The sequence below is a fragment of the Spermophilus citellus genome (genome assembly GCF_964194105.1).
Source record: "Spermophilus citellus genome assembly, chromosome: 5".
Taxonomy (NCBI): Eukaryota; Metazoa; Chordata; class Mammalia; order Rodentia; family Sciuridae; genus Spermophilus; species Spermophilus citellus.
The window spans coordinates 81,169,428-81,182,062 of NC_138186.1; the positions used below are offsets into that span (position 1 = coordinate 81,169,428).

The window sequence follows — 12,635 nt, forward strand, 5'->3', positions numbered from 1 at the left end:
ATATTTTTTCATATTTTTGACCATTTGTATTTCTTCTGTGAAGTGCCTGTTTAGTTCCTTTGCCCAGTTATTGATTGGGCTATTTATTTTTCTGATCTTAAGTATTTCAAGTTCTTTGTATACCCTGTATATCCTGGAAATCAATGCCTTATCCAAGGCATAGATCGTAAAGTTTTTCTTCCATTCTGAGGGATCTCTGTTCACATTCTTAAATATTTCCTTTGCTGTGAAGAAGCTTTTTAGTTTGATACCATCCCATTTATTGATTTTTTATTTTACCTCTTGCACTTTAGAATTCTTATTGAGGAAGTTAGTTCCTAAGCCAACATGACAGAGAGGTGAGCCTACTTTTTCTTCTAATAGGCTCAGGGCCTCTGGTCGAATGCCTAGGTCTTTAATCCACTTACGAGTTGACTTCTGTGCTGGATGAGGGATAGGCATTCAATTTCATTCTATTACCTGTGGATTTCCAATTTTCCCAGCACCATTTGTTGAGGAGGCTATATTTTCTGCAATGTATGCTTATGGTTCTTTTGTCTAGGATGAGATCATTGTATTTATGTGGGTGTGTCTGTGTGTCTTCTATTCCAGGGATGCAGTGTTGGTCCAACATGGGGAAATCAATAAATGTAATTCACCACATAAATAGTCTCAAAGACAAGAATCACATGATTATCTTAATAGATGCAGAAAAACCATTTGACGAAATTCAGCATCCATTCATGCTCAAAACACTAGAAAAACTATGGATAGTAGGAACATACCTCAACATTATAAAAGCTACCTATGCTAAACTCAAGGCCAACATCTTTCTAAACAGAGAAAAATTGAGAGCATTTCCTCTAAAAACTGGAATAAGACAGGGATGCCTTCATTCACCAGTCCCATTTAACATAGTGTTTGAAACTCCAGCAATTAGACAAAAGAAAGAAATTAAAGGGATATGAATAGGAAAAGAAGAATTCATATATGCCTATTAGCCAATGACATCATTCCATATTTAGAAGACCCCAAAATCCACTAGAAAGCTTCTAGAACTCATAATGAATTCAACAAAGTAGCAATATATAAAATTAAATCAGTTGCATTCCTATACACTGGTGACGAATCAGCTGAAAGAGAAATCAAGAAAACTATCCCATTAACAATCACCTCAAAAAACATAAATTGGGGAATCAATCTAACAAAAGCTGTGAAAGACCTCTACAATGAAAACCACAGAACTCTAAAGAAAGAAATTGAAGAAAACCTTTGAAGATGGAAAGATCGCCCATGTCTTGGATAGGCAGAATTAATATTGTCAAAATGACTACACTACCAAAAGTGTTTTACAGATTTAATGCAATTCCTATTAAAATCCCAATGACATTCTTCATAGAAATAGAAAAGGCAATCATGAAATTCATTTAGAAAACATAAGAGGCCCAGAATAGCTAAAGCAATCTTTAGTGAGAAAAGTGATACAGGAGCATCACAAAACCAGACCACAAATTTTCTTATATTTAATATATCTTAGGCTATTTTTATTCTCCCCTCACACTTGATTGATAATTTGTCATGGTATAGAATTCCAGGCAGAAGAGTGTTTCCTTTAGAATCAAAGTTTCCACTCTGTTGTCCTCTGACATCAGAGTTGCTGCTGAGAAGTCTAATAGTAGCCTTTAGGATTCCTCTTAGTTTCCTAAGAAGTGGGAAAGCAAGAATAATGGTGTCTGGCTATTTCCCATGCTTCCTTGAGAACTGTTCATGCCTTCAGGAAAGGACATTCCCTGCATCCCCTTTCATTTGGGGCAGAACTATCCCTAGACTTCTCCCTTCCTTCATGCCTCCTGAAACATGGCAATTAGGATATCTGCTGATATGGAACAATTAAGCACTCGATATATAGAACCACTCTTCTCTTCATAGAGCTGGCTTCCAGATCACTGTCTTGTGTGGACTCAGCAATCCTTCCTTTGATACTGAAAGTCAAATATTGATCCTTTCATAACTTTACACTTAAACTATTACAAACTTAATCCTTCCCATGCAAAATGGAAGACCCTGAAAAATAGGAGGTAGGTCAGTAGAAAGAAGTTAAAATGAGAACAGTACTTCAATGTATGCTTTTAGTACATTTTCATTATTTCTTTATTAGAGAATAGGGCATTTTTCTTCTCTTATTACATGGTGTGACTATTTTAATACCAATTTATTTGTTTGTTTGTTTTTTTGTTGGTACCAGGGATTGAACCCTGAGTCATATCCCTAACCCCGTTTATTTTTTATTTTCAGACAGGGTCTCACTAAGTAACCTAGAGCCTCACTAATTTGCTCAGGCTGGTCTCAAACTTACAATCTTCCTACCTCAGCCTTCAGAATTTCTGGGCACCACCATGCCCTGTCCTCAGCCCTTTTTTATTTTTATTTTTATTTTTAATTTTGAGATAGGATCTAGCTAATTTCTTAGGACCTTGCTATGTTGCTGAGACTGTTATTGAACTTGAAATCCTCCTGCCTCATCCTCTGATTTAATTTTTAATCCTAAAATTACTAGGTTGTTTCCTACAGTCCAGTCACCTTTGTTGCATAGCTCAAATGTAAAAGTTACTAAGTATATGAAATTTTGAATACATTTTATTATGTTGACCATTCTTTAGAAGATATTTAAAAGCAGAATATGTGCCAATTGTCCCTTCTGTCTGAAGAAGAACTCTGTTTCCATGTTGCCAGTGACTTATGGGAAAAGTCAGTCCAAAAATTGAGAGAGTCACCATGATCAGACTAATTAAAACTAAGCCTATTATATGTTCCCTTGCATACATGTTAAAATAGATGATACAAATTAGTTTGACAGACCACAGCCTACCAGCTTTTTAATCTGTTGACAGAGCCTTGAGTTAACTGAAATCTAGCCATTTCATTAATTAGGTTAGAACCAAAATAAAACAAATCTACAAAAATTTGGTTATAATCAAGAAAATTAAAGGTGAAGTTACCAAAATAAGAAAGTGTTTATGATAAATAAATTAAACTGAATAAAGAATAATTACCAAATATGAAACCAGATTATTTGAAATGATATGAGCACTTTAAGTAACTTGATTAATTTTATTTCTTACTAATTAATAATGTGTATGATACCTTCATCTCTTTAGTTCACTTTTGTTCAGAAGCAAGTGGTTAATCCTCATCAATGTGAGACAAATTAAAGAATTCAGGTCATATTTCTTCCTCCAATGAAGGGCAAACTCTTCAAAATGGAGGTATAGCATCTATCTCACATAAGAAGTAAAAATAACTTGGGTTATTTTGGTATCAAGTGGGATTTGTGGATGAAGAATATAATTATCTAAATTGGATTTTCAGTAGCTATGACAATACTCTACTGAAGAAGTACAAAGTGTAAAGAATCAGAATCTTAGCAGTCATCCATCCTGCTAAATGCAATTCAGTGCTGGGTAATATGTAGAATAGAAAGGAATAGAGAATATATATACAACATACAAATGGATAGTCTCAGAATAGGAATTAAAAATCACCAGTGGAGAAGAGTTTGTGGGAATTTCAGATGTCTCACAGCATTCCTGATTCAGACTGTACACTCTATTATTTAATTTATAATAGTTCCAGTTTTACAGCATGAATGGTGACGGAGAAGAAGCTATTTCGTAATCTATACAATGAAAAGAAATGTGTGTTCTGAGTTCAGAAAAAAATGGAAAAAGATTATTATTAACATGGATGCCTGCAGCTACAGGGAATGATCACAATCCATTGCATCCCGTGTGGAAATGCTTCCAGGGTTATTAGATGGGATTGTTAAGCCTTGAATACACTGTATATGACCTCTATATTTTAAATTGTTAAAGGTAGGATAAAATTGTTTATCCAATTAGGGACCTTGTTTACTGCAACCGATAATGGTTGAATCATTCCTGTCCACACTACTATTTCATAAGATTTCTCTCCAGTGACAGCTCTTCTTATTGTTCCCTAATCAGCATTACTGGGAACCTTCCTAAGGGCTTTTTTAGTATGTGGAAGACACTATTGTTCTTCATTTTGAAGACATCTATTCCTAGTGTGCCCTGACAACTGCTTATCATAAAGTGACAGATTTTATATATAAACATTAGTTTGTTTTCTGAATACTTACACATCCTAAGGAAAACTCTTTCTTGAGTCATTATAATTCTATGAAATAACTTAAAATGGGTCATTCCTTTAACTTATTGACATAAACATCCTTAAACTATACTTCTCAAAACTGTAATGAAAATAACTTCTCTTTTCACACAAGAGCCATATGTATATTGTAGTTTTACTTATTTGCTTCACCTTTATAAAACATATTTCCTGAAAATGAATAATTTATTTCCAAAGGACCAAGTATACATATAAAACAAAATTTCATTCTGATGCCCCCAGCTTTAAATTTGTTCTTTCTGTTCTCACATAAAAGGCAGGACTATTTTTATAAAGACAAGCAAACTCTGTTTCCATTTTAATTTTGTACATTATATTTGAAAATAGAATATCCCCTAGTATTTTAAGAATTTATCCAGATTCTGCTTTATCTTATGTTTCAAGTCTGTGAAGCATATTCTAAAGTAATAATCATAACACTTAAACTCAACTTACTCATATAACATTTCTGTTGAAGTGGGCATTAGGTATCATATGTACTGCAACATTCCTGACATGTAGATGCAAGTAATACTTTAAAACAAAACTCCTAGTTTTTCTTCCGTTCCTTTCCTTAATTGAGAAGTTATGAATATATCTTGCCTCTTCTCACAAATGAAAATGTGTTTGAGTGCAATTAATCTACCCTATTAGTTCTACTAAACATCTGCTATATTTGTTAAACACTTCAAAATTCTATTCTGAACCAGTTAATTCTAAGTAATTTCTCAGTTAAATATTTACATGGGCTTCCATGATGATAAGCCCTAGTTTGTCTTAAATAATCAGCAGATTGTCCAGAGGGAGTTAAGTGAAATGCAACACATTACAATAGCTATCCATTGGAAATTAAAAGGGTTTGGCTAGACTATTTTTTTTTCATATTTTTATCCTAGACAAAAGAAGTAACAGATTTATGCAGTCTATTCTTTAACATTTTTAATATCCAGAATTCCACTGGGGGGGGGGAAATCAATGAATGCCTTTATAGAAATATGCAGATGCTGGGCTGGGGTTGTAGCTCAGTGGTTGAGTGCTCGCCTCATATGTGTGAGGCACTGGGTTCAATCCTCACCACCACATTCAAAAAGAAACAAATAAAACAAAGATAGTATGTCCATCTACAAAAAGAAAAATTAAACAACAACAACAAAAAAGAAATATGGAGATGCTTACATCATGGAAATACTAAATATGCTCTCAAACGGCTCTTTCATAAAGGTGACAGATTGCATGTTTGTAAAATTTTAGAAATAGCCCAATTTATAGTAATTTTTAGAGTAGACTAGATAGATAGAAAACATAGAAAAATGGATTAGGTATTCTTCGGACACAGTAAGTGGAAGAGAAAATGCACAGATTATACAAATGTGCTATATTACCAAGATATTTAAGAATATGACTCTCTGGAAAAATTCTATAAATCTATAAAATTTTAGGTAATGGTCAAAGATCTCAATAAGTTTCATAAGAGAGAGGAAGTTATAGTTGATAAATGATTCATTCTTAAATAAACAAAAGGCAATCCTAGATATCAGAGAAAGGAATAGTTAGAATGAGGATGAAAGATAAGACTTGTTATTGAAGTCCAGGTTATGAGAATAAGAATAAGTATATAGAGAGCAGAGCCCTATTCCCTAGCACCTATACCCAGTATTGCTCTCTCTAGTCCAGTGGTTTTTTTTCCTCTATGGCCGAATCTACTCAATGTTTATTGAGCCTCTTCTATAAATGAGGTAGACAATAGAATGAAAAAGAGCTTCTGTCCTTGAGAACTTATGGGCAACTACAAAGATGAGTAGAGCACACACACAATGGCATTTATAAAGCCAGGGTAGGAAAAAAAGAGCGAAAGGGGTTCTTCTAAGCCCTTCCCATTTATCCTAAGCTACAGCTTACCTGGAGCTTAGGTTATTTCTGTAGTTTTCATAGTGATAATAAAATAGAAAAATTAATTAGTTATCCCCAAATTATAATTTCTTAGTCTGGGAAAATATTATTTTGGTATAGATGATTAAACTTTTAGTAATGTTAATACAAAAATTATTTTTCTTTGTAAATATAAACTGATGTTTAATAAAGACAGTTGGATAATATTATCAACATGATGGTAACATAGCTAGATTTAAAAACACATCATGGAAACAATGTATCATGGATAATTCAAATAGTAAATGATATGTTAGAGATTAAAAAGAACTTAACTGATTTTTCATCATACTGCTGGCTGGGTCATTGACCTAGCAAAGGTGAAGGGAGATTCAGAGTTGTGAATCTTCAGGAGTCAGGCTAGTGATTTGTGGATGAGATTTGGTACCATATTTTACTCCTTAGACTTTGCACACAGAAATATAGGAGAATAAATATTTTAATCTGTTGAATACATTCCAAATAAAATTTGATATTCTCGTATTGTATAGACTTTTGCTATATAATTATCCCAACTACTAAAGGGAATAGATTTCAATTATATTTCTCAGAATTAAGTATATTCCCTTGATGACATTTGCTGTGTGGATGCTTTAGTAACTCATGTTTAAAAACACTGAAAGAGCTGTCAGCATTTGGATGAACATCAAAGATGTTATATATTAGTTTGGCTATTCACGAAATGATAATAGTTTTTCCAAGGGTAAGAGGAAAGAGTTTAATCTAGAGCCAAGATTGTGTCAGTCTTATAAAAACTGACACAACTCTTTGTAATTATATTGTAATTAATACTTGGTGTATTAAGATTTTAACATTGGTTCTTCTTAGAAACATTAGAAATTTTCCATCCTAAGTTGGCCTAATCAGCCAACTCTCCTTGGATACATATCTTTCAGCAGGTGATTTTTTTTTTAACTGCAGACGAAACTGATTACCTTTTCATCTCTTGGTTTTTATTACTGCCTAAGTCAATCAAATAAAGGCTTCATGTGCTTCTGGAACCCTAAATTGTTTCAAAAACAGATAAAAGAAGTGGAAGTGATAAATACTTTTAATTTCATTCATCTACTGTAGAGAAGGGTCAGAAAGATTTGGGGGAACATCGAGAATTGGTGATAAGTAATTTTTTGTACTAATGCTTTTTGAACATTAGTTATAATAATTTATATTGAATTCTGATGATCTTAATCAAATGATAGCTCTATAAATGAAAAAATTTTAAACTATCACTTTTTCTATTTAAAATAAAATTAGATGATAAAATTATGCATGTATGACATTTAGTTTTTATGAAATAATTAAAAAATGAATAGGTACATAATAAATAGTTATGGGTCACCCAAATATATCTGGTGTTTTAGTTTAAACATAGTCATGACATTAAAAGTAAATCTTAGGGGACTGGAAGTGTAACTTATTGGTAGAGCTAGTGCTTTTAAATGTGTAAGGCCCTGATTTCAACCCCAAGGATACAAAAAGAAAAGAAACAATTGTTTATTTTTTAAAATAGGTAACAAGAGAATGCTTTTTCTGGAATTAGCATGAATCCAGTTTCTTTGAATAAGTACCATAATAGGTTTCATTATAAGTATTTTGAGATTCTTTGAGGTCTTCAACCAAAAACTTCTATTAGCGTGCACTGATTTCCCAGTATGGATTGTTTTCATTCAACCATTAATAAGCTCATACCATCATGTATAAAGACACAGTTTCTACCTATTGTGGCTTAGATCTGGTGAGAGAAAAAAATCATTACATGAACAATCATTTAAATGAATTTGTGATAGACACTTTAAGACAAGTACAAGACACTCTAAGACTGGAATAGGCAACTCATGTGGAGACTCAGGGAAGGTGAAGCATTATTTCCTTACCACCAGTTTGGCTGTAATGTAGAGATTATTAGAAAGTTCTTTAGATAAGAAAAAGTGACGAGGAAACAATAGGAATGGAGAGAAATGGATCCAAGTATACTTTGGAGATAAAAATCAACCAGACTTGGTAACTAGATGTCAGGGGAAGTTTGAGAGAGAAGAGCATAGACTATGAGTTCTAAATATCTAGGAGGAAAGAGCTAGGAGGGTATCGTATGGATTTATTGAGGTGGGGAATGCTGGAATTACAGTTCAGCTTTGGAGGGAGGGTACTGAGTTCAGAGTTCAATGTGCTAAATTTCAGATGCCTGTGAGATAGCCAAGTGGATATGTCAAGCAGGCAACTGCACTTTGGATTTATATGTAGCCCAGAGACAAACTGAGGCTATAAATGTAAGAATAATGATTCCTGATCTACAGAATCTGAAGCCCACAAGCATATGAGATCATGGAGAGAGCATGTGAACTGAGAGGAAAATGAGCCTAAAATCACCCAGATGTGAATTACACTTGCAGGTCAACAAAATGAGGAAGCAGCAGAAAAGACTCAGAAGCATTAATAACTTTTGGATATTTAAAAAACTGCAATATCATTTTGAGTTTCAGATTGAATAGGGATTCTTGTATAATGTAAATATCTAAAAATCAAGAGATTTGACTTCCAGCACCTTGGATTTCCTGGGACTTTTTTATGATCTAGAAAAAGATAATTTTTTCTATCACTTGACAATATTATGAGAAAGCATTAAATGTCTATGATACTAAAAGTTAAATATTATAAATAGACATGTTTGAATCAAATATCATAGTCATGTGTTTTCTTAAAAGATACAAAGCTATTCTCCACCACCAAAAATGTTTTATTTATGAAGTTTAAATATATAAAGAGGTAATTTTTTCTTCCAGTTTGCAGATACTGTTACCTTGTATTTATGGTTGTTTGGTGAAATGTATGGGATGTTTTAACTGGGAGTGAATGTTCCATCTCAGACCTGGTTTGGAACTTCCTTTTATTCTTTTCTGGAGTTAGCTACAAAGATAAACCAGCCAGTGAGAGGCAATTCATCATTATTAATACATTGCATAATTTAACCTTAGAAGAGCTCAAATCACTTAAAAATTTCTTTGTTTGGATGAATGAAATGTGTATTAATTTTCACAACATTCTTTGTGAGACAGGTGTGCTCAAATCTGTATCAACATGTGTCTTCTTTCCCTTACAGGGTTCCATAGGGATGCAAGGCCCCCAAGGTCCACCTGGAAAAGAAGGTCAAAGGGTAAGTACACTTGGAACAGCTGGTAGGCATTGCTAGCTCAGGGGATAGTTATTTCTGCATACTAAAAGAAATACAAAATATAGCAAGCAGATGGTCATATAGAGAGTATCAACTACCCAAAGGCTGAAATTTAAGATTAGAGATTTTGACAGAGGTTTTACTTCAGGAAAAGTAAAGCACCACATGTAAAAAGATAATTATTTGGTTAAAATGAAGTAGCCATAATTTGATCTAGAGCACTTTGGTCATAATTTCTGTTAAGTTAATCAATGTCATAGTGGAAGTCCAGCCCATTCATGAATTCTATAAAAACTGTGGCTATTAACCACATTGTTTAGCCATATTTAATTATTGATACTAGTAACTCTTTGTTGCTTTTTTTTCATTATTTCATTTATGCCTTTAACTGAAGTAAAAGAGTACATGAATACATTGTAAGTGCAATTGGAAGTATATCGATGACTTTCTATCTAGTCCATTCTCGTCATTCACCAGCAAAAGGTAGCTCTGCTGTGTTGCTGCAGCTGGCTTTCTTGTGGCTTACTATTGTTACTACCATTTTCAAATCAGTTTGAAATTTCAAAATATTTGTATAGGCTTTCTCATTTGACTACTTATGAAAAGTCTGTGCAAAATAGAACTGGTACTATTCTAAGGTTAAGGACTTCTGTAACCTTAGAGATGAGGATTCTGTGACTTAGGGGTTTAGATGACTTGTTTAAACTTGGACTTCTAATTCTGAATCCTGTGTTTTCTTTTAGTGTCCCAGTATATTAACCCCAAATCCATTCTTAAGTCATTCTCATTTATTATTCCCTGTTCTGTCCTGTTGTAAAAAGTCTGTTTCCTCAAGTACTTCAGAGTCCTTCAAATATTTGAGGGCTAATAACTATATTTTATTAAGGTTTACCATTTTTTAAGCTAATAAAATCCCAATTCTCTTAACTCTTTCTTTTGCCATGAGGCTTCCTGACTATCTTACAGTCTGACGCTGTTTCCCAGAAATCACTCACTGGCTGGAAGGTGTCAGGAATGGGACTGGACACATGTGGCTTCATTTAGAGCAGAGTAAACTGTGGCAAGCAGGCCCTGAACCAGAAGCAGAGTACTATTTTCTATTCCAATCTAAGATTGAGCCAGGGCTTCTTTTCCTGGTATCACACCATTGATTGGTACTGCATGTGGTCAAATAAATGTCCCCCTCTTTTGCTTTAATGAAAACTTCTGGCATCAGATCTTCCTTCTTTCTGTTATATTGTATAGTTGCTTTTTGAATTACAGAGTAAGAACTGATCCTCCATGTTTTTATATTTCATCTTCTGGATTTGGGTCCCTAATACCATTTTATTGCTTGGGAGTTATTTTATAGTAATATTGTTGTTGTTTAAAAATTACATCCTATTTTTCATTGAAATAGCTCCCAGCTCTCTGTGCTCACCTTATGTCTTCATTTACATCATTAATAAATTCTTACTAGAACAGGCCTGACAACCCTGTGTACATCAGTGTAGCCTCCTCTCTTTTCTACCATTGATATTCTTGTGGCACGATAATCAAATCATGTACGATGCACTTGAACTCTACCTCCTCCCCACCCACATTTCTTAATTTGGTTTGTAAGATAATTATGAGAGACATGTCAGATACTAGTTGAAATGAAAATATATTCAAATGAGGCTTTTTAAAAATAATATGCTTCAAATTGAAATTGTACCCTATCAATGCTTGCATTTCAGAAGATAGGTTAAAGAATAAATTAAGCTTATGTATTTTTCATGATAATTATAGAGGAAATTATTTGAATTGTAAAGTTCACTCACTATTTGATGCAAATTTACTTCATTTATAAATATGTATAATCCGGAAAAATTTATATTACTTTTCTATCAAGAGTATCAGTGCCAAAAACTAAAGAATATCATAGAATTTTATGGTCACTGTAAGGCATAATTTGTCATTATTGCTACTGCTCTCACTCAAATGCTATGTTTATCAAAGGATGTAGCTAGAATAGGTATTATTGATATACATTATACACATTTACAAATCATTTCCAACTATGCTTAGTGATTTGTTCTACTTTATAAGCTACTTGAATGAGACTCAAATTACTTTAAGAAATGAGTATTCTTACATATGTGGTCACCTAAACATAATGGTGACACCAAAGGCTTTCGCCATTTCTTCTCTATTCCAGAGGTAAATGACATTCAGCTTTTAGGCACATACATATATTCATATGTGTATGAGTGGATGTGTGTATCTATATACATTCATATCTTTTGAGAGAAAATACTAATAATGTTTCCATTTCGTTGCAGTTTTCAATAGGATACAATAATTAGAAAAAAAGTCTATGAATTTAAAACAAAATTTTTATTGAACCACTGTCAGTAAGACTCTTATATTTTGGTTCCAAGTGTTTGAACAGAAATTTACTATCATTAAGGTTATTTCAATGAAGTATAAAGTTTGTGGCAAGTCCTGTGTACTTTACTTGTAGATATAATGTCTTTAAGGATAACATTTAATTTTAGACAAATTATTAACATCTTGGTTTTCCTTAGTAAGCTACTGCTCTATACTTTGAAAAATAACTAACATTACAGAAACATGTTAATATTATGAACATTATTTTTATTAAGACATAAGGAATCTGAACAAATGATTTTTTTCTCTTTGATTCTTTGTGTGAATTTTTTCGTGAGCACAATAGGAATACAATACTTTGCAAGTACAACATCAGAATTCTGTTTGCAGTTTTTAGTTGATTATATCTTTTTGTTGTCTTTTAGCCACCAAATCTTCATTTGTAAACTATTAATTTTAATAAAATGTAATAGTAATGCTCTTCTAACAGTGTTTTGTGACAATATATATCTGGGATTTATACACTTCTTAACCTATTTCTTTTTTGAATATTTTATATGACGTTGATTTTTTTTCTTTTTCCTTTATTGACTCTTTGTAGTCCTGCAAGTGAAACATTTAGATGGCACATTTTGAAGTCTTAAACACTATATAGATCAACACAACTTTTAGAATTTAACTAACATTAAATGTTGACCTCATACTACAGCTGAGAGTGTGTTGGAGAATAGCATGGGGTTCTACCCACTAGAAGCCTAGAGGGTGTACAGCCCATGAGGACAGAAGAAGGCTAGGAGGGAACTAGGACATGTCAAGGGTAAGAAATTAAAAGGAGAGAGTTTGAAGATTTGTGGAGGGTTTAGCAGTTCTAAAATTTGGAACTAAGTCAGCAGAGAGATGTTGGATAAGAGAAGTGGTTGAAGTTGGTACCTTTGAGAGGGAACCCTTTATGAATAATTGAGAAGGTATTGGAAAGGAAAATTGGAAAAACAGTTATAAGGAAGTTAGAGGGCCAGTT

At 33.0% G+C, this 12,635-nt stretch overlaps 1 protein-coding gene across 1 annotated transcript in view; it reads left to right on the forward strand.

Annotated features, from left to right (window-relative positions):
* COL19A1 (collagen type XIX alpha 1 chain) overlaps nt 1-12,635 on the forward strand; it is a 334,697-nt gene that overhangs the window by 177,009 nt on the left and 145,053 nt on the right. The window contains exon 16 of the mRNA XM_081293835.1: nt 9,194-9,247. Coding sequence (XP_081149961.1) covers nt 9,194-9,247 — 54 coding nt within the window. The remainder of the gene's footprint in view (nt 1-9,193; nt 9,248-12,635) is intronic.